Raw genomic sequence first — 24,032 nt, forward strand, 5'->3', positions numbered from 1 at the left:
ACAACATCGTATATGTACCTGTACCTCCTTACTTGCATATATTTACATGAGGAGAACAGACGGGATATACATCAGCTGAACAAGGCCTCGGATGGCCCGACAGCTCACTTTTTCTTATTTTCTTTTCCTCCTGTGCGTTTTTGCCTGCACTGCGGGAGAAGACAAGACTACTAAATTACCAAGTGAAATTATTACTAACTATAATACGATTAGCAAAAGGGTATACTTTCCCTTCAAGTAGCCTTTCCATCAAATGATCTGCCACTTCCCGTTCGCCTGATTTTCGCCTTTTTGCTGGAGCCAAACGCAGGTAATAATAACGAAGGATCCGTATGGAGGGAGGATCATCCACACCCTTCTCCTTGACAGGGCGTTACTGAGCTGCATAAGTTAATACAGTCACCATGTCGTTAGCAAACCAGCTATCAGTCAATGACGATTATATCACTAGGCGATCGGGGATGGAATCGGCTTGATACATACATGTACCCGGCACCCTATATCAAGTGCTTATTATGCACATAATCTATCATCTAGCTTTTTCCTCTGCTATTTCAGCAAAAGCCAACAAACAACAGCGTTGAAGCCTGTCAGAACTGCAGGGATAGCCTCGTTTCATGAATACGAACCGATGGGGGGGAAGGCGGATTGCCAACAGTTTGTGCAGAGAACAGGGAGAACAAGCTGTCCTCTTCAACACCCAGACAAGAAAAGGCAGGCAGATAGAGAGGGATGGAGGGAGGGAGTGAGAAGGGGGCGAGGATGACACACCTGAATTCGTACCACTGTAACTACCAACCGGCCGCTGCATGCCCCCAAGATGTCAATTTGTTCTTCTTTATTGATGGGAAAGCCCGCGAAGTCCGCACAGAAGGTTAAACAAGAGGCTTCGTGGTGAAGAGATGTCTTGGTTTGATAGTAATGGGCTCCCGTACGAGGTTGGACTGACTTTGCGAATGCTTAGGGTGGCATATCATCATTAAAAAAAAAAAAAAAAAACAGAAAATGAGAAAAAGAAAGGAAAGGGAAAAATAAACAGGAGGCTAGTGATGTATGATATCTGTGGTATTCATTTTTTTAAGAAGAAAAAAACATTAATAGAGCAAAAAATAGTATGAATTCCCCCCATTTTAGAGACTCCATGCTAAGTATCCATGTCCCAGTGCTGATGATGGTAAAAGGAAATGAAATGACAGGCTAAAACAACAGACAAATGAAGAGCAGAGGAAAAGAAGGAGAATGCAACGCTATCATCACCGTAACCGTGGTTGGCTTCCTTTTAAATTTTGCTACAGAAAGGTATCAGGCAAAGGACAAGGAGCAAAAATTAGATAATAGGAAATTTGGAGGTAGTTAGTTAGAACAGAGCAGCGTCGCTGGGTTAAATGCAAAGTAAAAACGCCGTTTTATGCGGGAGGTAAATGAAAAACGAAGGTAGAGAAGGTTGTGACAGTGAGCCCCGCGGAAGTTTCGAGGAGCATAGATGCACTCTGCGTTCTGTGACTTCGAATCAACTGGCATGGGCTTGCAGTTGTTGCTGGTGTTGCCAATACCAAGCAGGCAAACAACACATACCTGCAGAGTGTGGAACCTTTGGTACAGCCTGGCTCACCGAGTTCATGCACTGTAGGTGACGAGTTCGCAGAAGTTGAGAAAGAAGAGTTCCAATACATTTCAAATTCCGATGTAGCTGCTCACCGGCTCACGGTCAAGGGTAAATAAATTACGCTTTGAACCTCCGTCGTCGAAATGCGGCTAGGTCGATGGATATAGATGATGTCGACGACCCGTCGTCCACCTCGATAGCCCCCATCATCTCCGGCGGCGCGTTTGCATCTCCGTTCACATTCATGTCCATCTTCATCTTCACAGGTTGGAGGGCGTCGGCTTGCATGTGTGCGTCTGAATCTGCATGTCCAACCGTTTCAACGGCCGTGCGGTCACTTTTGCTTTCCTGTTCCTCCTCTTCAGCTTGCTGGCGTAGCTTCTCCGCTTCCTTCTCAGCCTTGAGTCGGGTCCCTTCGGCCTGGGCCATTTCCAGCGCGGCATTAAGTCGCTCTACTGTCTTGCTTAGCTCTCTGGAGCAGTCTCCGTTTCGTAGGAATTGGTGCGCTGCCGTCTCGCATAAACTCTGGGCAGCCTCTAGCTGTTTGTCTGTCGTGTCAAAGGCGGAAGCGTTCTGTTTTGCAAGTGTCGTACTTTTAGTAATTGTTCCGTTGGTTCCAGGTTTTGGATCAAATTGTGTACTTCGAGACCTCCTAAAGGATCGATGATGAGGTAAGGTGAGGGTGTTTTCGTCATCGTCTGGGCTGCCGGCTGGAAATAAGTGAGACGGGAGAGCTCGACGGCTGAAGTCGACTTTCATCATGTAGTTCATGCGTTCTTTTCGGATCTGGTTGCGGGCACCACCTATGTCACGAACAAGTCGTTCAAGCACTGTCTGTGTCTGAGAATCATAGTGTATAACAACCTGTTGGCGAACACGACGGGCTAGACCGCTGTCAGCGTCCGAAGGTGTAGAAGGAGTGCTGTCCTGCTGTTTTCGTTTCCTGTTTATGGCGTCTTGGTTATTCTGACGTGTGAGTCGTTTGAATATCAAGGGATCCCGGAACGGATCCTGTGCGTCGAGGTGTCTGTAGGTTGAGCCGGAGGAAGGTTTGTTTCTCGAGTTTACTGAGCGCTGGTCATCTTCTCCTTTATTTGTATTGAGGGAGCTGTTTCGCCGTCTTCGCTGTCGGGGCTTCAACTTGGATATACGGGTGTATTCCGCAGCAAACTCGGCGTGTTTGGCTGCTGTGTGAGAGGCTAGCTCGGTGACTCGAGTCAACCATAAGGGAATGTGTTCGACGAGGTGGGAGAAGCATTGGGCCGGGTCGACAAGAGAACCGTTCATCTTGCTGATGGGCGTGGCCCTTCTTGGTCAAACAGTTTGTTTTCCCTTTCTTCTTCGGGGCGAGATGGGCGAATGGGTGTGTATACTGTGTGTAGGTGAAAGCTCCGCTGGACAACTCGAGCCCTTAAATCAAGAGGAAGAGGGAAGAGACGGAGACCTCGTCGCTGGGAAGCCTCGTAGAACAGGTCGTAAAAGCTACGAATGGCGAAAAACTGGTGCTGGTTTTGCGTAGATTCGGTGTTCAAGCGATGGCCAGCCTTTATGCGCGAGAATGGAGCAGGTTGAAGAAAAGAAACACCCCAGGGAGGCAAACGGGAGTCGGCAGGCCAGCGAAGGAAGTCAAAGGAAAGTGGCCATGCTGCAATTGCCTTCTCGTCTAGTCGAGTGACGGAGAAGCAGAGCAAGAAGGAGAAGTCAAAGAAAAAGGTGGAAGTAGGAGAGAGAGAGGAGTTGAGCAGTCGAAGTCCAAATCGAAGTCGAAATCGAAGGAAGAAGAAAAAAGGCGACGGGGCGGCGGGCGGGAACGACAGGAAGCCAGCAGTAGTGAAGTTAGGTTAGCCAGCTAAACTCAAGTGACAAGCCCCTACCAACCTATATGTCCTTGTCAGTCTACATATGCGCCAACGGCCGGCTTCTATTTGGCTTGTTCATAGCAGTACGAAGCACTTACAGCCAGTTGTAAGGAAGTCGATGCAACATGGAGACAAGGCCTTCTTTACCCTGGCCGCCACAGACGTATATGTATACAGGTCATACAGGTGCGGACTTTAAGTACGGGGATGTACAGGCAGGCAGGCGTTCGACGTTCATGCAACAACTTGTGCGCTCTGCTCCTGTTTCTCTACCCGGTTGGCCGCTTAGGCTCTCATGATGCTTAATGCCAAGTTAGTCCCTCCCTAGGCGTATATCTATAACAACTGAGCCGGTCGTTTGGCAGTAGCATAAATAATCCCGTACGGACTGGCCTCTCAGGCGGAAGGCGAAAAAAAAAAAAAAAAAAGGGTTGGATAACATGATAACTAGTAACAAGGTATGTTAGCTGAGCATAATGTCCGCGTCAGTGGGCAATGTCTTTGTCAATGGCCTCACCTGTGTAGCGTCGCAAAAAGCTCTTTTGCGGCACGTATAATATCGTGCACCCCATTATTATCATCAACTACCCTGGAAGAACAAGCATCACCTGTGCTTGTCGGCTACTCGTTCCCGTCGTGGGATAGGCCGAAGAGCTAGCGGTGGAGACGTCGACCCCGGGATGCCTCGCATAACGGCACAAGAGGTTGTACTCCGTCCTGAGAACTCCGTTCGCTTCTCCGTCCAGAGACCAGATTCGTTGAAAAGGGGTCCCCGCTGCTGTCCCCCGGCATTATTACTTAGTTGAGCAACTATATCGAAAGAAGAATGTCATCTCGAGGGCCCTCTGGCCTCTTTCTTCTTGTCTTCCTTGTTTCCGTCTTCCTTGATCCAAGTCTTTCTCGCCCAAGGCGTAATCTTAGCTCCCTGGCCGTTCTTTTTCAGTTCGCCGCTGGGGCTGTTTCTCTCCACCACCCCCCTATCATCGTCTGTTTCACCATGCAAATCATCCTGCCCCTTTTAATTGATAGCCGCGTGGGCCTTTTACCGCCTCTTCCTTTCTCGTCCTTTCTATGAGGATTCGTTTATTAAGGTTCTTTCTAGATCATCGCCATTGGACTCAGTGTCTTGCAAAACAAACGTAAGCAAAAAAAGCCGTTAGATAAGGGGGAAATATCCCGGCGTGTCTCTTTCTTCGATCCTCGCCCTGTATGCATGACGACAACAACTAGGAAATGGTGTTAATCAGCTAATCAAGGGCATAACCTTCTCTATCCAACTTCTTCCAAGGAACTCAGGAGTTTGTTATGGAGTATAAGGCTCGGCGGGTTTGCTTCCGCTCTTCGACTTGGAGACGAGACCACACTCGGCAGAGGTGCCATTCCTTTTGATGCCGGTGATGTTAAGGAGGTTGTCAGTCTTGATATCTTCGAGCGCCTGTTTGGGGTGGACGTGTCCCAGATCCAGATATCTTATATGGAATGCGGCGGGTTTCGGGGTGGGGAGAGGTGTCTGATGTCCGAGTGTCAGCGTCCTGCAAGCATTGCTCTCCCGTCACCCGGGCCATGGTCAAGCATCAGCTCCTGGAGAAAATCCTTCGTTATGCTGCTGTTGAATACGAGCTTGAACCACAAAACTTCAAAACGCCAACGTCGCGAGATGTTGACTTTTTCCTCTTTCGGAAATCCCCATGCTCTATTATCACGTGAAAGTAAATAGATGACTAAGCTAATACAATGACTAAGCTTCCTTTCGCTTATATCAAAGACGAAAAGGAAGGAGAGAAGGCAGGCAGATAAAGGAGGGAGAGAAAGAGGGGGCCAAAGCCATCGTGTCAGTCGCTTTTTTACACTTTATACTTGCTTGGCTATACGCTGCGTTTCTCTGTCAATGGCTTTCTATGCCGGATGCCTTCATATGTGCAGGCTAGCGCAATCTCATAATCAACATGAATCGAACCCCCATCATTATCACTGCCTGATATCACTGCCTCAAGAGAGAATAAAACACCAGGATAAGTAGGAGAAAAATAAAAGCGAAATCAAAAAGCACGAAACCAAATATCATACACCTCCCTGTGGCCCAGTTTAAATCACCGGCATTCTAGTTTGGCTCTCCCTTTTTGCTGATGGTGATTCTGTCTTTGTGTTTGCGGGAGAAACGGATGAGATATCAAACACACTCTTCTTGAGCGGTTGGCTCTGGTGGCTGCAGTGGCTGTGGTGGTTGATCTTGTTGCTCTAATGGATCCAATCTCTCTGGTTGCTCTGGTCCCTCTACCTGCTGCTCTGGTAGTGGCTGTTTGCCGAGAGAGTTGCCTCTTCTGACATGTTCGAGCCAGCTGCGCAGATGGTCACGGACGGCATCCAGGGCCTTGTTGGCTTCATTGACCTTCTCATTCGCTATGACCTCGAGTTTCAGCAGTTCTCTCTTGTACACGGTGTCCAGAGACTCCTTGATGGCGTGATTCATGCTCTCATCGGAACAGCCGGGTTCTTCTGCGGGATCGTCGACAATAATGACTTCTGCTGGATAAAATAGGAAAAAAAAAAAAGAAAGATATCAATTAGCACATCTGCTTTGTTTGAATCTGTTGGGTCATTAATGGCAAGGAAATAAAGCGGATGAGCTTACCTTGTTCTTCCTCCCTGCTTGTAGGGCCCTTGTTGCTTTCACTCTCTTTCTTGTCTTCACTGATCTCTTCGCATTTTCTCTTTCTCCCTCTCTTGCGGCAGTGGGCTTCCGCTGGAAATTCGGGACAAGTTAGAATATGCTCACTCTCTTTTCAATACCTAGTTTGATTCTTCTATGAAGAAATGATGGGCCAACTTACGATCAGTGGCATCGACAACCCTGCGGTGCTCGCAGCGCTTCCTCTTCTGACGGCAGGAATCGCAGACCCTTGTCAACCGTTTACCCGCCTGTAAATGCGGGTTCGGTGGTTGGAATCGCTTCTATCAAAATGAAGATTCCATATTAGCTGATTTCTCTACCTTTTTTTTTTTTTTTTTTTTTTATGAAAATGCCATTGTATGAACATAGAAAAGAGTAAGGGAGAGACTTACTTTGGTACCCTTCATCCATTCCTTCCAGTGTTTCGGGGCCATGTCAGCGAATATCACACGTAGCAAGTATACTACGCAAAGGGAGGGTCATGGCTATCTACTTACGCGATTGGCCTGTGCGAGGTGGTAGCAGTCGTCACAGACAGGGGAGTTGTATAACGTCCCCGTCGCCTCTGCGGCCCAGCATCTTGAGCAGACGTTGCTGCGCGCGGTCCCTTCCTCTGACTTGGCTGACTGAGAGTCATCCTCTGCCTCAGCCGTGGCAGCAGGATAGCCCTTGACGGGCTCGCACTCCTCGGCCCCGCGGCCGGAGGAGGCGCTCTCAGTATCAGAGTCCGTTTCCAGGGCTCTCTTGTCACCCTCCTTGCGGAGGGTCTCTCTGCATGGGTAGCAGAGACCTGTCTTGCCATGAATGGCCCTTTTGTTGCAGAATCGCCCGCAGTACGAGCAGCGGGAGACCATCTCCTCGGCTTCAGACTCCTCACTATATTCCCATGTTATTGAGTGTCCCATCTTGAGAGAAAGAGAGAGAGAGAGAGGATAGTGCGTGTCTTTTCGTGTAATAGAGTATATCTCCTTGCTCTGGATGCAGGCTTCAACTCTGCCGACCTGAGATATATATCTCAACGCGTAGCTGGAGACCTGAGCAGGGCAAGGAGTTAGACGGCTTACCTGGGAGTCCGGCACTTCTTTTTCCTATATTTATTTTTAGCTATATCCAGCTAATGGATATAAAAAAGGCATAATGAATACTGCTTGCCCGGGAGCAGCGGAGGGAGATGTCAAGCAGGGACAGAAAGGAAGAAGGAAAAGAAGAAGAAAAGAAAACAAAAGGAGGAAAAAAGTCTTTGAGCAGAAAGTGCACTTCTTGCGGGCGTGAAAGGAGAAGTCAAAAACTTACGCTGGTGGGAGGATAGACGATAGACGATAGCAGCAGACTGTCCTAAAGAGACAGTCCAAACGATGCTGGTCTGGCAGAGTAGACAAAGGCCTTGTTACTCTTTTGTCAAGCTTGCTTCACAGACAGACTGGTAGATAGGAGAGGTAGCAGGCGGGTGTGAACTTGCTCTCTGCTTCTGCTCTGGCTCTCTTCTTTCAGAATGCTGGTTGCTAGAAGTAGATGCAATATCAAAGCCTGCTTGCTGGACAAGACAATCAAATGCTGCGTTGATTCCCAGGTTGTAGGCTGTGATCTGGACTGAAAGACTGCTCAGAGAGGAGAAGAGAGGAAGAGTTGGAGGAGGAGGAGGAAGAAGAAGAAGAAGAAGATATCTGTGTGAAGGAGGCTGGGCATTAAGCGAGCTGTGTTGCTGTGTTGTTGCTATGCTGACATGTCCTAAAGGGGAAAACAAGACTCTAAAGAGCAGGACATGTAGATATTGGTCATTGACCAGGTACAGTTGATTGTCCTGCTGGTGCTAACACGGCAGATTGATAGAGCTTGGTCAATGGAGAGAATAGCATATTTTACTCAGGACAGATACATAGTTTACTATATCTCAAGGGCACAAGGGGGTTAGATCAAGGCCATAGCTGCTCTTCCTCCCAGCGCCATGTGTATTGGCTATCTGACGGCACCAACTTCCACCTGGATCTCTCGTTCCTTATATTTCCAGGGCCCTCGTCATGGATATATTCCACCTCTTCTGGCTTGATAACCACAACCCTGAAGTTCTTCCTCGCCACGGGGTCAGTCAGATCGACGAGCCCCTTTCCGCCATTCTGTAGCTCTGGTGCCGGCCCTGACTTTGGTGAGCCGGGAAGAGCTTGTCTGAATGTATCTATCACACTGTTAGCCAAGCCAATATACAGCTTTGCCTCTTTATTATAAACGTACCTCTCATGCCAGGAGACAGGTTGGCAAACTGAGTGGTCATCTCCTTTTCCCAACTCCACGGCTTGTCCGTGTCCTCTCTTAGCCGCAGATATTGTTCAACTTCCTGTCTGGCCTTCAGCTCCATCGTATCAGAGCAACTTCCGCCCACAACATATGCCTTCCCCTTTATTCTCCACTGTGCAAAGGCCTTGGGTGACCAAAAGAGACATTCCACCGGTCCGCCAACTTCGTTACCAGATAGGATATGTTTGACTTTCTCGGATCGAGCATCAGTGGTAATACTCAATAGGTCACTTTCATACTTCCTCGGATTCAGATACGAGGCATCTTCGTCGTCACTTTCTTCCTTAACCGAACGTCCTGAAGTCAACTTCAGGTCATGCTTTGCATTGGGATGTAGCTGCAGGCCAGCAAAGAAGCCCCGGAGAACACAGGTCCTTACTCGAGGGAACGAATTGCCGTTTTTGTCCCTGGATACAGTTGCAAATGATAGTAGTGGGCTACCTGCAGCTTGAACATGCTCTTCGAATAGGGGGCGCCATGGTGCCGACTCCATTGTGTCTGATATAATAATTCAACGTCTGTAACTGTCCTTTGGCAGGTATATAACTAGCTACCTATATGCCAAAAAGATACGTCATACAGTTTTTATATTGTGGTTATAATGTGGTATCTTTTCCGGAGTTCCCCTGCCTTTACCGGGGTTTTGAGCGGCTGCGAGTGGGTATAATTTCAGTCCACTTGACTTCCCCGTCCACCCACCGTCCCCGGCCTCTATGAAGCCAGTAAAAACGCAAAAAAAAAAGTGAATCCGTCCCTGGGAAGGCTCGAACTTCCAACCTTACGATGACCGAACGTCTTCTTGTTGAGTTGTTCTTAACAGTCGTACGCGCTAGCCAATTACGCCACAGAGACTTGTTTGTTGGTGTCGGGCCTCCCAAAGGCCACTATCACTGTGTAGGGAACAGAAAAGGTAGCAAATGGCCGAAAGGAGCTTCTTCTTATCGAGTTCAGCTGGTTTGAGGAGGGCAATAAGTCCAGGTGGCTTCAAGGGTCTGGTCTACAGTTACGAGGCAGTCGGTTTTACGAGATGTTGATGATTCCACGGCTGATATCAAAGCGAGCTTCTGCCCTGACTAACTGAGTTGTGCGTTTTTTGTGTGCGATTTAACTGATGACTAAGCAGGGATACTCCTAACACTGAGAGGACAACTTTGCTGATAGGAAGAAGGGGGGAATCCAGACATACTGATACACGGGCAAATAGATGAAAGAGCTTGGTAGTACTAATTGCTACATGCAGGACCATGCATGCCATCCCTGGAACTGCGCGGTGTTCGTGGCATCTCCCGCCCGCCGTCTCGCCGTGCCTGCCCATCTAGATAATGAACACGTGACAGAGAACGTCAACTCTACTTTTTCGAGCTTTCGATAACAAAAAAGCAGCAAAAGTCAAGATATCAACCCTCCGGACGAAGCAGAGGGAGCAGAGCAGAGCCGGCAAAGATGCGTCTCACGGTTGAATTGATCCAGAACTCCCTTTCATATCTCAATCCTCTCAAAGAGCGCGAGCTAGATCTTCGAGGTGCGTAATGACAGAGAAAGCACCCTAGTTAGTCTGAAAAGAACCAGATACTACACTTTTTCTTTCCCATCCTCGGTGAAGCCACACCACATATACATACTCTACATAAATGGAGCTGCGTTGATACTATCGTTATCTCCTTCTGGGGACGGACCATATAGGGCACAAAATTCCCGTTATAGAGAACTTCGGCGCGGCAAAGGTGCGCATCCTGCTACATATCCGCGACACCAATGCAGGACCCTTGAAATCTGACATGTTGGGCAGGACCACGATGCAATCGATTTCACGGACAACAGTATATCTTCGATATCTAACTTTCCCTTCTCGCCTCGATTACGATCTCTCCTTCTCGCCCGCAATCGCGTTTCGCATATTCAACCAACCCTAGCGACCTCACTTCCAAACCTGACAACCCTAGTCCTTACAGCAAACAATTTTGCCGAACTAGCGGACCTAGAGCCGCTCAAGACGTTTCCCAGATTAACGCATTTGAGTCTACTAGAAAACCCAGTGACCAGGAAAGAGGTATATTCCCTCAGCCCTAGGTGTTGGTTACCGGAATTGCTAATGGTGTGTCTTAGCATTACCGATACTGGATCATATGGCTTGCTCCAACGATACGCTTTCTAGACTACCAAAAAGTAAAAGATGTCGAACGTGAAAAGGCAAAGGAACTTTTCGGGCCATCGACGAAACAGCCCACAGCCCTAGCATCGAAGATACTAGGCATAAAGTCCCGCGCGTTCGATGTCTCTGCAGCTCTGGGTGCAGCATCATCTACTTCCTCGCCGGGAGGTGCGGGAAGCGAAAAACCGTTACGAGTCAAGCTGACGCCTGAGGAAAGGAAACGAGTCGAGAAGATGATACGAGAAGCCAAGAGTCTGCAGGAGATCACCAGGTTGGAGAAAGAGCTGAATGAAGGACGGATACCTCGTGGTGCTGCTGATACAGATGGTGATAAGGATGTTGAGATGACCTAATGCAGACTGTTGGTTATTGGTTGGGTTTTTACATGCGGGATGTTAACTTGTGATCTTCTATTCTTCTGAACCGGTGTTCTACAAGGGGCTGTTCTATAAAATACAATCTGGAGCAAGGTCTAATCTCATCCTCAACTGCACTTGTACTCTGCTTCTTTCAATGGATAACAGATGGAGATGCCATGAACTGAAATATTGGTGTTGGAACCGGTTTGTCTAGATATTATAGAAGGTAGATGATATACACATGTAACGTCATGCAAAGGGGGGATATAAATATTGCGCCGCGCGCCAGGAAAGAACCGATTGCACAAACTGAACAACATCTGCAGGAAAACGCCGGGTCATAACACCATTATATTATATACAAGCAATAACTCTGCAACGATGAGCGGTAAAGGACACTGGTATCATTTTTTAAGTATTCGTAATGGGCGTAGAAAGTCGAATAGGGCTGGTGGCACGGGATTTTCGACCGACGGTCGTCGGCGCAAGGGCAGGAGCATATAATCTGTCCCTACTCTCGGTTCTAATAACAAGCCCGCGCCTATCCAGGGAAATATTAAGGCTCGCAACGCTGAGCGAAGACGAATTGTCGAGATTATACTTGGGGCTTTGGCTGTGAGGTATCCGGGCCAGGGGTCGGGTTCCAGCAGCGCCAGAAGGTGGTGATGAGGAAGAAGATCCTTGGGAATCTTCGTCCGAGTCCATGCTGTCGAGCTCAAAGTCTCGATGGTCACCTTCCTCCAACACACGTTCGTAGGAAATTCCGGGGCCTCGACTAGAGAGGAAGGGTATCTTCCCCCTGAAGAAAGGGGATCTTCTTCTCAAGTTGCCTCCGTTGTTACCGCCACGTCCGAATCGCATGCCTAGTTTATGATAGATGCGGGAACGACGTTCCCGGCCAAGAAGGAAAAAGATAACGATTAAAACTATAAGGGCGAAGATAAACAAACCAGGGATACGGCGAGGTGAATCCCCGTCAAATAATGTGTCATGCCAATGCTCGCTTGTCCCGTTTTTATCAGAGTTGCTAGGTGGTGAAGGGATATGAGGTTGGTTCGAGCTTGGATATTCGAAGTCACCCGGGACCTTGCCAGGAGTGTTGCTACCAAACCCGACAGGTAAGCTTGCCTTGGACGCAGGGACTTGAGATGATGCAAATAGGACAGCCTTTCCAAGAGTCCAGCTCACTTCAGTAGCATTGATCTTATCCACAGCTTGGAACGGATCTAGGTAGGTTTTGTCTTGGCCATTTTTGCCGTGGCCCCCGAGTTCTTTAGTAGCGCTGTTAGTGTTGTTGGTGGAAGCTTCGAGTCCAACACGAGGTATACCGATGCCTTCATGGAGGACGTTGATTATCCAGGCCGCCTTGAAACAGACCTCGTAGGCGGTTTCCTGGTCAACCTTACCCCATTTCTTTTGCTCAATACCATCCTTGATAGCGCTCCAGGGCGTTGAGCAAAACTTATTGACACGCATCTGGTAAGTTTTGAAGTCATAAGCCTTGTCCTGGTGGCCCATCTCAAAGATTTCGTGGGTGGTATGCCAATACTCGCTTATGCCGACGAAGTGATTGACATCAAAGTCAATCGCAGGGACGTGTACTCCATTCAACAGACAGGGTTCATCCTCGCACGGAGTGTCTTTGGCAAGCAAGGGGATTGTTTCGCGTAAACACTCCTCAAACTTTCCATTCCCTACCAAGTACGAATTTGTGCCGGGTACTGGGCCATCTGGAGGGAGAATGGTTCCCTCTAGCGTTGTTCGCAGACCGTCAGGAAGACAAGGATCCGGGAGTTTTCTGTTGACCGTGCCGGCAGGCGCTCCTTTCAGAAGAGCTTTTACGTAGCGGGATCTTGCTTGTCGAACACCAAATCCTAGCCAGGATGTAACGAAGACGCCGTACTCATTTGACTGCCCGTTAAGAGTCCTCAGACGCAATAGTGTCAAGTCATTTGCATGCTTTTTAGCCTCCGTGGAATTTGGTGCAAATGCTAACTGTGCAGAAGCACCGCCCATGTCTAGGAAACCGTAGGTGTGATGGCCCTTGCCGTGATCATGGGCCTTTGGCTCATCAAAACCACCTAGAAGATAGTTTGTCGCAATCCAACCGTAGAGTCCCTCCGTTTTTCCATCGATAACTTTTATATGGGCATCACAATCTGGTAAAAGAAACCCAGAGTTGTCACTAATGTAGGAGCATACATTTTTGAGGATCTCTTTCTGTTCGTTGTCTGACAATAACCGCATACCAGCAGTGGCAAGAAGGAATATCGGCGTGTCCTCGACCTCTTTGCGAGGTATTACTGTATGTACATGTTTGAGAAGCTTGTGGAGGTGGTCTGGGCCAACGTTTTCTGGGTTTTTGGCGAAGGACGAAACACCTAGGAACTCAGGTCAGTAAATCAAGCGAGTACGCAATTATGCATGCGCCATGTGCTTCTCATACCCGGTTTTATCTTCTTCGTCCATTCCTTGGTAGTTTCGATATGTGGCAACTTTGCCAGGTCCTTGCTACCAACATCCTTATGTGCCTTCTTGGGCCATCTGTAGATATGTGCTCTCGTTCCCTATTAAATTATGAATCGCATACTCTTAGCTATGAGTTCTCCTTCCAAGTTCCTGGCGTAAACTGGCATTGCGAACGCAGCAAGTAGTACTTACGGACGATCCAGCGTCCAGAACAACTGCATACTTCCCTAAATAAATCGAACCGCGCACCCGTTAGCAACGTTATTCCTGTTAAATGTATAGACCTTTCGAACTGGCAGTTATACATACATCTCCCCATTTCTTGAATTATCAGGTGAATATCAATACAACACTTAATCGCTATAACATCACGACTGTCTCAAAAGAATCGAATAGGCGGGAATCAAAGCCGGTTTAATATAGTGGAGGGAATATTGATGAGACTGGATTTCGCGTTATGCGCATTCATCGGAGGAATATATTAATTATGCGAGTATGGAAATCTGCCGGCTGTCCTCGAGGAAAGCTGAAACAGGATCTGCGTTGCGCGCTCGTGTCCTCTGAGCTGTGGAAAATCATGCGATAGCTATATCTGTCTGTTGATGAGCGAGTGGCGGGAGATCGAAGATTGATAATTGCGCTGTGCAGGCCGAGGGAAACAGAGGGCCAGGAGGCATCTAAGAGAGCCAATCAATCCTGATAAGAGAGAACGTCGGGGGGGGTTGCAGATTGCAGGTTGGAGTTGGAGTTGGAAATGTGAGACAAACCAAGGAGGAAGAAAGAAACAACTCGAGAAAAAGCAAAAATACCAAGGCCGGGCTTCTTTTTTTGGACGCGCGTAAGGCGGATGATTAATCAGTCACGTGGTAATAGTCGGGGAAAGATGGCGATAAGATGGAACTGATAAGATCAAAGATAAGATGAAAGACGACGACGACGAGAGGTAAAGTCGAAGATGAGACCAAGATGATAGCTCAATTTGTAGGTTAGCAAGTCTCTAGCGCCATCTTTTTGGCTGCCTGGTGAGAGATGATTGAGTACGTATGCATTCATTTAACTATCCAATAATCAGCAAGTTTAGCAGGTGAAAGGATAACTAACCAAAACCTGGACAGTGGCATGGGCAAAAGCCCCTTGGAAGATGATCGACTTCGATGCTCGGATGAACCCGTTCTTGTGCTAACCTTGCATGCTTTGATAGGATATGCATGACCAGACCATTTGTTCTGGTCGACCCCAGGGTCGCACATGGTGCGCTAAGTTTACATGCTGATGCTACAACGAGGTGACTCTATCATCTGTGGGCCATGGTACAAGCTGCAACGATGATACATACAGCCATTAAATCGAGTGATAGCGATGACCGCGATGCTTTCAGAGTACTCCGTAGGGGAGGCGGGTTCGTACATACCGACAAGGGCGTGGCTCGGCAAGTACGGCCTCCTCCTATGCAAACGTGAACCGAGCGAAAACGAGTCTTGGGATGTCATTACGCATTATGTTAACTAGGATTCTACAGGTACCTATCTCAAATGCATCGCGCCATATTACACGGATAAAAGAGGGGTATGTAACGTGTGCTGTTAAGATCGTTGTGCATATATACATTTTTTCGTTGGCATATCTCGATTTCGGCCTATTACATTCTACATCGACAAGGGTCGCGGGCAGTACTACAGCTTCGATGCGGTATCAATTGCTCGTCGCCGTTGTATCTGCGAAGATAGCTCAATCTCCCCGTCGGCAGATGCGGGTTTGACTGGGTGTACTGCCTGAAAGAGTGTTCTTCCCATAGCCTCACTGAGCTCTAGTACGCGGGAGGAGATGGTCTCTCCATCACGACGGTTTTTTCTGTATGTGCACGTTAGCTGAGCTCGGTATGCATGGAGTCCTCCACATACCCTTCACGACGGGATTGCGCAATCATGCGAATAAATTCCCATAGTTTTCCGTGTGGAAGTAGTTTGCCTGTCTCGGGGTCTCTTTCGGGTGCCCATTCAGGCGAAACTCGCATCGTTGGCGGTTGAGGAGATTCCTTGCTCTTAGCGGTGATAATTATGCCTTCCTCCTCAAATCGCTGGTAGGAGTTCTTTAATATCTCCTTGTTGACAGCTTCGATGTAAGAGAGATCACCTTGGTAGTATAGCGTTTTCCCGAGCTGTAACCGCTTGTTAACAATAAAGTGAAGAAAGGAATCAATAATCCCAAGCATAAACTTACCAGCTGAGCATTGCTCTGGGCCTTATTCATGTCAACCCAGACATTTGTCGGGTCTGTAAGTGGCGGTGTTAGGCCTATCAGGGAAACAGTTCCCAGCCAGCACGCTTCAATAAATGGCCACAGCAGGAAGCAATAGAAGTCATAGTTTTCACGGCCACAGTTTCTCTCATGCTCACTGAGCTCAATCATCTGTGGAACGTTTGATGCGTCTTTGGTAACCTTGAGCACATTTCCTCTTTCCAGCCCATGTAGTGTTTTCTCCAAGTTTGCCGTTAGCCCCTCTGGAGGGAAGATAAACTCGCCTCGGAATAGCTATCATATCTATTTAGCGTCATATTCCTTGTCGTAAAATATAATGGGATACGAACCTGCGATAGGAATGATACACGAGTAAGAAGCTCATCATAAGTTATCTGCTGGTTAGATGGTTCACCGCCTTTCTTTACTCGGCTGTACAGGGCGACGGATACCAAGGCTTCGGGGATAAATAGATGAATGGTCATGTTCCGGTAGAAGGACAATTGGAACCGATCAACGACATGATATGTCTCTTCCGCCAGTCCAGCCGTTTTGCCCACAAGTTTTGGACCCAATACCTCTAGGGCACGCTCTACAACATGTGTTGTTGGTGCTCTGTAGAAATGTGCAACCCGCCCACCTTTTTCCTTGACACGATGACATAGCCAATCCACTCTTCGGGATAGTTCAGCTTTACCAACACCTCGACCTCTTAGCGTTAAAAGGACGGTGCCCACGAGAGCGGTGGGCATGATGACCGAAGCGTCATTGATCTGGGAAAGGACACGATAGCCAAAAGTGCGTAGGATTCTTGATCGCTCCTCTTGACTGATAGTTGCCATCAGATTCCTCTCATTAGTAGGCATATGGTGTATTTTGGTAGTCTGCTGTGTAATGAATTGCTTTAAGCTCCATGGTTCATGGAACCGAACATCAATCCGGCCTAGCTTCAGTGAAAGAACAGAGGAAGCGGATATAAAGTCCCGTAGATTTTCCTTTTGTTTCGGTTGACCGAGAAGCTCGCTGATATATGACTCGGTCTCGATAACTTTGTCGTACTGAGTGCTGACAGGGCATATAAGCGCATCCTCCACACGGCCAGAGCCAACACTGTCCAAAACATATCTAAGAATACCATATTTGGGCGGTAAGAGTTTTCCGGTTCTAGATCTGCCGCCTTCAACAAAACATTCAAAGTTATGGCCGTTGCTCAACAGGGTATCAATGTATGCTTGAACAAGAGCATGGTACAATGGATCGTTTCCAAACTTGCGTCGAATCCACATAGCACCTGTATTTTGCTGATAAGTTTACTTCAGCTTCATAGGGCGGATATTAGAACATACCAGCATGCTGCAAGAAACTCCCGAGCAAAGGAATGTTCAAATTGTCTCCAGCAACCACAACCGGGAGAGCTATCCCTAGCCGATAGCAGATAACTTGAAGGGATGCATAGTCGACATGGGATTTGTGGCAAGGTAAGAATACAATGGATTGTTTTCTCTTGGCTGCATCTTCAGCGACTTTCCTAAGCCTCAGCACCTCCTCGCTAGAAACATGGATTCCTAAGACATACCAGTCAATCTATGCGCTCAGCAAAGATGGATGTCTTCATGCATGAAACAATAACCATTTGACCTACCTTGATGATACGCTCTAGTCAGGATCTGAGTAGTAATATAATATGCTCCTCGGATAAATGACTTGCTCTCCATCTTGCAAATCATGTTATCCATCATGGTATCAACAACCTCTCGCAGACTAGCCGCGATCTCCTCCTTTCTCCTAGTCCGTGCATCAACACTAGGTCCGCCATTAGAACTCGCCGGCGCAGTAACGCTCAGTAGCCCTTCAACCTCCTCAGTCTTAACCCGCGATTCTGCCAGCTCTTCAATCTTGCCAACTAGCAGCGAGTGACTTGCTACAGACGACTTCATCTTCTCAGAGAAGCCAGAGTAGAAGATGGGCTGACCAATAAAATCATCGTATGCACGCCACCCGGTACCTGACACAAAGAGGCTGATTTCTCGTAAGAAATCAAAAGGGTTCTCTCGAAATCTGCCCATCTGGTGCATCAACCGGCGTTCGGTAATGCCATCTGTTTCCTCGATCCCGGCTGTAAATCCGGTAGGCTGAATTCTGACCTGATCTCCCACAATCTCAAGGTCTGGCGCCAGCTTTGGGACCTCTGAAGGTCCCTCTTTTGAAGCCATTGTCGCGAGTACACAGCCGATATAACAAATGGCTGTATTGTTATATATCAGACGAAAAGCCACCAATCACAACTCCATCGACATATCCATCAAATGTGAAGACAGCCACATAGTGAATCAGGGGGTAAGAAGAGAAAAAGGCCCAGCTCACTCCCCTTCACACCCGATCACTGCATCCCAAAGCTATCCTTGTCTTCCTTTCGTCCTTCGGGTCGTCGTATTCCCCTACTTGTTGTCGGCTTTCTTCCTTGTCGTTGCTGCTGACTAACCTCGGCCCGCGGTCACCTGATACCCCAACCAAATGGATGGATGGAAAAAAAGAGCCGAGGGCGGCTAAAAAAGATATAAAAGTAAAAGAAAAGAAACAAGTAAAAACAAGGAAGACTGCAAGCAACGCTGAAGAAGACAGCACGATCGCGAGCTCAAAGGCTGCCTTGGGGGACGTGCAAGTGAAATAAACACCTCTTCATGTTGACATAGAATGTAGAGTCAAAGCCCGTCTGGCATACCCGCCGTCTTTTCCCTCGCTTTTTCCATGCTGAATGTCACACAACTTGCGGCTTAGTCTAATGATGTGGACTAGAAGAGTCTCAAGTAAGCCATTGAGTGCCCTCCGCCGGAGAGTAATGCCATACAGCTAACGATTCTCTGTTAGCTTTGCCTATAAGGCTTACCGGCCAGCGCCGATGTCTATCTCAGTCCGCAATCGCCGTTTTCAGGGATGTACCACCGCTTCGGCAATATAGGAAAGGTCTCCTCCTCTCAGGTCGAACCGTAGGATTTGTGCCTACAATGGGTGCTCTCCATGATGGTCACATGTCTCTAATCCGACAGGCTGCCCAGGAAAACACTGATGTCGTTGTCAGTATATATGTGAATCCAACACAGTTTGGAGTAAATGAGGACTTGGACAGCTACCCGCGGACATGGAACGAAGATTTGGAGAAGATACAGACTCTCAATACAGAGTTTGAAAGCAAGTCATGGACTGGATCTGGCCGTGTTACGGCAATTTTTGCTCCTACTACCAAAGTAGTGTACCCTACGCTACCTCCCACATCCGAGCTGAATGGAAACGGAAGCTTCGTGACTATAACACCACTGGCGACCAAGCTCGAGGGAGCTTCTAGACCAGTTTTCTTCCGCGGGGTTGCTACTGTGTGTACAAAGCTATTCAACATGGTGACTCCGGACCGTGTGTACTTTGGTCAAAAAGACGTACAGCAGTCTATCATTATTAAACGCATGGTGCAGGATTTCCATATCGACACTGAGGTCAGGGTTGGTCCCACTTCAAGAGAACCAGATGGCCTTGCGATGAGTTCGCGTAATGTATATCTCGGCGCTAGACGACGAAATGTTGGCTTGGTTTTGTCCCGTGCCTTGAGAGCAGCGGAGGCTGTCTACCTATCCGGAAAGAAGTTGCGAAAGGAAATACTCGGCGCTGCAAATTCCTTTGCACAATCCACATTGGCTGAACAGGAGCTTCTCCCTGCATATAAACGTGCTAGATTTGAAGTGGACTATATTTCTCTAGCAGACCCCGAGTCACTAGAGGAGCTGGACCATGTCGATGAATCAAAGGGTGCGGTCTTAAGCGGTGCTGTGAAGATGTTTCCGCTAGAAGAACCCCAGGAAGGCGAAGACTGCGGGCTTGGAGGAGGAAAAGTACCTGTGAGACTGATCGATAATGTCATCCTACAGCCTTTATCTTGAGAGCTCCTTATTCTATACCAATCTAGATCACGGGCCATCCATATATTCTGTGGTTCTGTGGATATACAGCTATAATTCAGAGAGAGAACTTGGATCCTACTATTAGAATTTTATATATAATTAGTTGAACATCTACTAAACACCCTTGCTTTACTTTGCTATATATCTTTGCATCCATGGTTTACATCCTGCCGAATCGGGAATTTAGGGCTCAGCTTTAGGGTCGAGCAACCTTTTTTTTTTTCCTTCCGCCGCAAAACTAAAAGCTTCAATCTTCACCCTCTAGCCGCAACGCTGGAGAGAGCAAAAGAGAGAAATCAACGAAACAATACCAAAGTGCTTCGCTCTTACTTTGGTCGTCATCATGGCGGACGATGGCATGCTTATGAATTTTGACGTGGGAGACGGGATTATCAGCTCGCAACAGAAATTTAAAGGTGGCAAGTGGAAGGATCGTCTCGTCGCCAAAAAAATCGCAGACCACCGGTACAAGAAATCGAAGCAACCATTTACCGCAGATGATAGTAGACGGGGTGAAAGAGGGAGAGAAGCGGATCATGGAGGTGTATCCAGCCGTCCACCGAAGCGACAGAGACTCAATAATGGAGATTTTCAACCAAGCACTGCTAGCATAACAGGAGTTTCTAATAACTCCAGCAGCAAATATGCCACTGGCCCACAAAGAGAGGTTATCTCGTCGCTTTTCTCGTATAATCCCGTTGCGAAGACTGTACCTACGGCGGAAGAATCTACGGCGCATGATGATGCTGAAGCTACGAAAGCTTCCAATGCCCCTCTCGTCGACGGTATCGATACGTTTACGTCTCTCGGGCTATCGCCAGAGCTCGCAGCACACCTACTGACCAAACTGAAGTTGAAAAATCCTACCGCGATTCAAAAGAGCTCAATCACACAGCTGCTAAAAGAAAACTGCGATGGGTTTATACAGGCAGAAACCGGATCTGGAAAAACACTTGCATACCTCCTACCCTTGGTACAACGGCTAATGAACTTATCTGGCCGAAAAAGCGCAGAGGAAGGCCAAGGTCAACCCACGCCGATTCACCGAGACTCGGGTTTATTTGCTATTATCCTTGCGCCAACTCGAGAACTTTGCAAGCAGATATCTGTGGTACTTGATAGTTTGCTAAACTGTGCTCATTGGCTTGTTGCTGGCACAGTTATCGGTGGAGAGAAGAAGAAATCAGAAAAAGCAAGATTACGGAAGGGGTTGAATATCCTCGTTGCTACTCCTGGACGGCTTGCGGATCATCTAGATAATACCAAAGTTCTTGACGTGGGCCTTGTTAGGTGGCTTGTGCTCGACGAAGGCGACCGATTGATGGAGTTAGGATTCGAAGAAGAGATTCAGAATATTATTAAAAAGTTGGACTCTAAAAGGCGACCTACATCAAAGATTGAAAATCTTCCTCCAAAGAGATTAACGGTACTATGTTCTGCCACGCTGAAGATGAACGTGCAGCGTCTAGGAGAGATGAGTTTGAAGGATGCGGTTCATATACAGGCTGATCCGGCAGATGAAATTGAAGATGCCTCTTCCCAGGCTGGAGATGCGCAAAAGTCTCTGGAATTCTCAGCACCAGCTCAGCTGAAGCAGTCGTTCGCAATTGTCGCATCAAAGCTTCGACTTGTTACCTTGACAGCCCTTCTCAAAAGTACCTTTATACGCAAGGGAACTGTTATGAAAGCTATCGTTTTTGTTTCTTGCGCGGATTCAGTGGATTACCATTTCGAGGTTTTCACTAGAAAGTCGGATAAGAGTACTGAAGGCGTCGGAAAGGGAGAGAAGGAAAGAGAGGGAGAAGAAAAGGAGGAGAAAGACTCGATTGCTGAAGCAGCATCTACCACTAACTCATCTACCCAAGGAACAGTAGCCGAATCTCCAACATTATCAAATCCTAACAATTCGGTAATGCTGCATAAACTCCATGGATCCCTCCCTCAACATGTTCGAACAGCAACGCTTTCTGCATTTGCCAAACAAAAGGACACCTCCGTTTTAATATGTACAGATGTTGCGTCTCGGGGTCTTGATCTACCAAATGTTGACTTCGTCATTGAGTATGACCCTGCGTTCTCCGCTGATGACCATCTTCACCGTATCGGTCGTACAGCTCGATTGGGTCGTGATGGTCGTGCTATGATCTTCCTTCTTCCTGGAAGTGAAGAAGGATATATCAATGTTCTAAAACGCGGGTATCGCGACAACAACACCAAGGCTGTGACCCGCAGTGATGAAAGCGACATCTTGAAGCGAGGATTCGGACGGACTAATGGCAAGGGTTGGGAAGAGGCAGCCACTGAGTTCCAGCTAGATATAGAACGCTGGACCCTGGACAACCCCAGTATCCTGGAAATGGCTCGTCGGGCTTTTCAATCTCATATTCGTGCGTACGCTACACATATTGCAAGCGAGAGGGAGTACTTCAACATAAAGGATCTGCATCTAGGCCATCTGGCCAAAGGTTTCGGATTGCGAGACAGGCCAACGAAGATCAATGTTCCCGGACTCCGAACCGGCAAGGAGGAGACAAAGAAGGCGTTCAAAGCAAACAGGACAGTAGAGTCCAGTGACAAGAAGAATGAGTCCGGTCCCAAAAATGATAGTGCGGCCGATAAAATGCGGAAGAAGATGAGAGAACATATGTCCGCGGCAAATGAGTTTAATATCGCCTAAGGACGAGTCTGGTATGAGACAGTTGAGCGATACTACACTTTTTTCCCCTCTTCCTTTCATGGCTGACAGCGTTGTGTGCATACTCAGTATATATCCCATAGCGAGACCTTTCCGTCCTTTGACCCGGCGGCAATCCAATGTGTTAACTGTGCTTTGATGCTTCTCTGCTGCTTGATTTCTGCCAAAGAACGGGGTTCATTCCTAATCGTAAGATTTGTACTTTTATTCTCCTGGATTGTATTGGTACCTATTGCATCTCTAGTTGTCCCTATGTCTCCGGTGTCCATTTTGACCTGGGCAAATGCAATAGAATAGCACCCTTCCTTGTGCCATTTCAGAACTGCTAGCTCCTTCATTGACTTGCAGCTGTAAACTCGGATTCTATTGTCCCATCCCGCGGTAGCGAATATTCTATCGTCTGATCGAATTCTCAAGCCTTGCTGTCCCGAATGTTTAGTGTTCACAGCTTTCAAATGCGCAGACTCTGCTGCGCTTCTAATATTAGTAACATCAGGTTCCAAGGTTGGTGGCAGCCTTGGAATAGGGTGTTTCACGACCATTGCATCCGCAGATGAAGTGACAAAGCACTTTCGTTCCGAGCTGGGTGAGGTATCGAGTGATAGAATTGGCTGTGAATGTGAGCGGTTTGTATATAGTAACTCCCAGTTCCATGAAGGGTTAGAATTATCCTCCTCCGCAATGAGTAACCGGTTAATGGCGCCTCGACAGGCGTGGACCATGGCACTGCCATCCTCATAGCCAGAAATGATATAAAGGTCTTCTCCTTCAGGGGGTATGAACATTTCTAATGCCATCGCCATACCAGTGTTGACCTCAGTTTCTGGTGAGATAACACATAGCCGCTTTTCAGACGGCAGGTGGAAGATATCAAGGCCACCAGTATTCAAAGCATTTGGCACTGCGAGAAGCATTTGGTTTTCTGCGTTGATCGCGTCCTTGGACTCAATCCCACCCCTGTGTGGGAGAAAACAATACGCAAAACCACAAAAGTTCAGGGCATTGACGGATAGAGAATGTAACATCCAAGGCTTGTTTCCGTCTTGTGGGTGATTTTGCGTGTCCAAGGGAAGTATCTTGCCCACAATGTCTTCGTCCTTCTCATTTAACCTCCAGACGCATAGCTTATGGTCTCTTCCGTGTCTATGGCTGGTTAGTCGATACATCCAGTCGGTGAGATATGGAAGGAATCTCACGTCAGAATTCTCCTTTCCACGTCTGTTTCTAGGTTGACTTCAACACCCGCAACGGCTAAGATAGATCCTTCGTGAGCTTTCCAGGTGGCTGCCGCCCGTTTACTAGTCATATCCCATACAACAACCCATCCATCGGCATCCCCGGAAATAAGTCTTGAGTTCGAGCCATAGAAGTTGAGAGAGTGTATTGGGCTTGCGTGTCCTCTAAGAACATATGTAGGAGTTGCCGGAGGGTGTTTTTGGCTTGAGCCTGAAGGGCCTTGTTGGAATTGGTCAGGAGCCGCCATATTGGCTATGCCGCTGGAATTTTCGGCTATATAACGTAGATATTCTATTCTGGGTATATTTGAACAAAATTATTATCGTTCACTTCTAGACGGTTGTTTAGTACAAAGTGTGTGGTCTCAAGAAGGCGAAGCTTGGTGAAAAGAAACTAGTCTTGGCCTTGGGGAAGTTATCAATTAGCAACTAAATAAACTACCAGGTTTTATAGTTAGAGTAACTAGTTAAAAGAACAACCAATTTGATAGATGATAAAAGAATAA

General features: G+C 47.7%; 8 protein-coding genes and 1 non-coding gene across 12 annotated transcripts; 2 read left to right on the plus strand and 7 right to left on the minus strand.

Annotated features, from left to right (window-relative positions):
* Positions 1 to 996: 996 nt before the first annotated feature.
* On the minus strand, positions 997 to 3,401 carry TERG_05045 (uncharacterized protein). Its single transcript, XM_003234400.2, has one exon. It carries the CDS (start codon positions 2,891 to 2,893, stop codon positions 1,724 to 1,726), a length of 1,170 nt encoding a protein of 389 aa, XP_003234448.1. The 5' UTR covers positions 2,894 to 3,401; the 3' UTR covers positions 997 to 1,723.
* Positions 3,402 to 4,593: 1,192 nt separating this feature from the next.
* TERG_05046 (uncharacterized protein) lies at positions 4,594 to 7,301 on the minus strand. The gene is made up of 5 exons (XM_047748360.1): positions 6,634 to 7,301; positions 6,529 to 6,549; positions 6,297 to 6,417; positions 6,098 to 6,208; positions 4,594 to 5,991 (listed from the first exon to the last, which is right to left on the minus strand). The coding sequence occupies exons 1-5, from the start codon at positions 7,039 to 7,041 to the stop codon at positions 5,636 to 5,638; spliced, it is 1,017 nt and encodes a 338-aa protein (XP_047604341.1). The 5' UTR covers positions 7,042 to 7,301; the 3' UTR covers positions 4,594 to 5,635.
* A 748-nt stretch (positions 7,302 to 8,049) lies between these two features.
* On the minus strand, positions 8,050 to 8,921 carry TERG_05047 (uncharacterized protein; the record flags this gene model as incomplete). Its single annotated transcript, XM_003234402.1, has 2 exons — positions 8,050 to 8,309; positions 8,366 to 8,921. 2 exons carry the CDS (start codon positions 8,919 to 8,921, stop codon positions 8,050 to 8,052), a joined length of 816 nt encoding a protein of 271 aa, XP_003234450.1.
* Positions 8,922 to 9,177: 256 nt separating this feature from the next.
* TERG_10544 lies at positions 9,178 to 9,280 on the minus strand. The gene has a single exon. It is a non-coding gene; the product is annotated as a tRNA-Asn (tRNA).
* A 591-nt stretch (positions 9,281 to 9,871) lies between these two features.
* Positions 9,872 to 10,933, plus strand: TERG_05048 (U2 small nuclear ribonucleoprotein A'; the record flags this gene model as incomplete). Its single annotated transcript, XM_047748361.1, has 4 exons — positions 9,872 to 9,950; positions 10,133 to 10,152; positions 10,218 to 10,478; positions 10,535 to 10,933. The coding sequence occupies 4 exons, from the start codon at positions 9,872 to 9,874 to the stop codon at positions 10,931 to 10,933; spliced, it is 759 nt and encodes a 252-aa protein (XP_047604342.1).
* A 417-nt stretch (positions 10,934 to 11,350) lies between these two features.
* TERG_05049 (uncharacterized protein) lies at positions 11,351 to 14,039 on the minus strand (the record flags this gene model as incomplete). The annotated part of the gene is made up of 4 exons (XM_003234404.2): positions 13,718 to 14,039; positions 13,601 to 13,635; positions 13,386 to 13,506; positions 11,351 to 13,320 (listed from the first exon to the last, which is right to left on the minus strand). Exons 1-4 carry the CDS (start codon positions 13,725 to 13,727, stop codon positions 11,351 to 11,353), a joined length of 2,136 nt encoding a protein of 711 aa, XP_003234452.1. The 5' UTR covers positions 13,728 to 14,039.
* Positions 14,040 to 14,254: 215 nt separating this feature from the next.
* Positions 14,255 to 18,116, minus strand: TERG_05050 (uncharacterized protein). Of its 4 annotated transcripts, XM_047748362.1 has the most exons (4): positions 17,289 to 18,116; positions 16,993 to 17,211; positions 15,997 to 16,937; positions 14,255 to 15,940 (listed from the first exon to the last, which is right to left on the minus strand). In XM_047748362.1, exons 1-4 carry the CDS (start codon positions 17,857 to 17,859, stop codon positions 15,500 to 15,502), a joined length of 2,172 nt encoding a protein of 723 aa, XP_047604343.1. In that variant the 5' UTR covers positions 17,860 to 18,116; the 3' UTR covers positions 14,255 to 15,499. The 4 variants fall into 4 exon arrangements, with proteins under 4 accessions (XP_047604343.1, XP_047606492.1, XP_047606494.1 ...); XM_047749915.1 differs by having other exon boundaries at positions 14,255 to 16,937; XM_047749917.1 differs by having other exon boundaries at positions 14,255 to 17,211.
* A 285-nt stretch (positions 18,117 to 18,401) lies between these two features.
* TERG_12234 (pantoate-beta-alanine ligase) lies at positions 18,402 to 22,531 on the plus strand (the record flags this gene model as incomplete). Its single annotated transcript, XM_003234406.2, has 4 exons — positions 18,402 to 18,453; positions 18,515 to 19,533; positions 19,862 to 22,284; positions 22,361 to 22,531. The coding sequence occupies 3 exons, from the start codon at positions 18,402 to 18,404 to the stop codon at positions 22,271 to 22,273; spliced, it is 3,483 nt and encodes a 1,160-aa protein (XP_003234454.2). The 3' UTR covers positions 22,274 to 22,284; positions 22,361 to 22,531.
* Positions 22,357 to 23,457, minus strand: TERG_05053 (uncharacterized protein; the record flags this gene model as incomplete). The annotated part of the gene is made up of 1 exon (XM_003234408.2): positions 22,357 to 23,457. The coding sequence occupies one exon, from the start codon at positions 23,455 to 23,457 to the stop codon at positions 22,357 to 22,359; it is 1,101 nt and encodes a 366-aa protein (XP_003234456.2).
* Between the last annotated feature and the right edge of the window lie 575 nt (positions 23,458 to 24,032).

Source organism: Trichophyton rubrum (genome assembly GCF_000151425.1).
Source record: "Trichophyton rubrum CBS 118892 genomic scaffold supercont2.5, whole genome shotgun sequence".
Taxonomy (NCBI): Eukaryota; Fungi; Ascomycota; class Eurotiomycetes; order Onygenales; family Arthrodermataceae; genus Trichophyton; species Trichophyton rubrum.

What these genes read in the sequence shown, in the direction of transcription:
- TERG_05045 (XM_003234400.2), bottom strand. Translation starts at nt 2,893, where the DNA reads ATGAACGGTTCTCTTGTCGACCCGGCCCAATGCTTCTCCCACCTCGTC.
- TERG_05046 (XM_047748360.1), bottom strand. Translation starts at nt 7,041, where the DNA reads ATGGGACACTCAATAACATGGGAATATAGTGAGGAGTCTGAAGCCGAG. An exon ending in ACCTCGCACAGGCCAATCGC is followed by an intron (nt 6,550 to 6,633) that starts GTAAGTAGATAG and finishes AAACACTGGAAG; the next exon opens with GAATGGATGAAGGGTACCAA. An exon ending in GGTTGTCGATGCCACTGATC is followed by an intron (nt 6,209 to 6,296) that starts GTAAGTTGGCCC and finishes CCGAATTTCCAG; the next exon opens with CGGAAGCCCACTGCCGCAAG.
- TERG_05050 (XM_047748362.1), bottom strand. Translation starts at nt 17,859, where the DNA reads ATGGCTTCAAAAGAGGGACCTTCAGAGGTCCCAAAGCTGGCGCCAGAC. An exon ending in GACTAGAGCGTATCATCAAG is followed by an intron (nt 17,212 to 17,288) that starts GTAGGTCAAATG and finishes GGTATGTCTTAG; the next exon opens with GAATCCATGTTTCTAGCGAG. An exon ending in GTGTATCATTCCTATCGCAG is followed by an intron (nt 15,941 to 15,996) that starts GTTCGTATCCCA and finishes TAGATATGATAG; the next exon opens with CTATTCCGAGGCGAGTTTAT.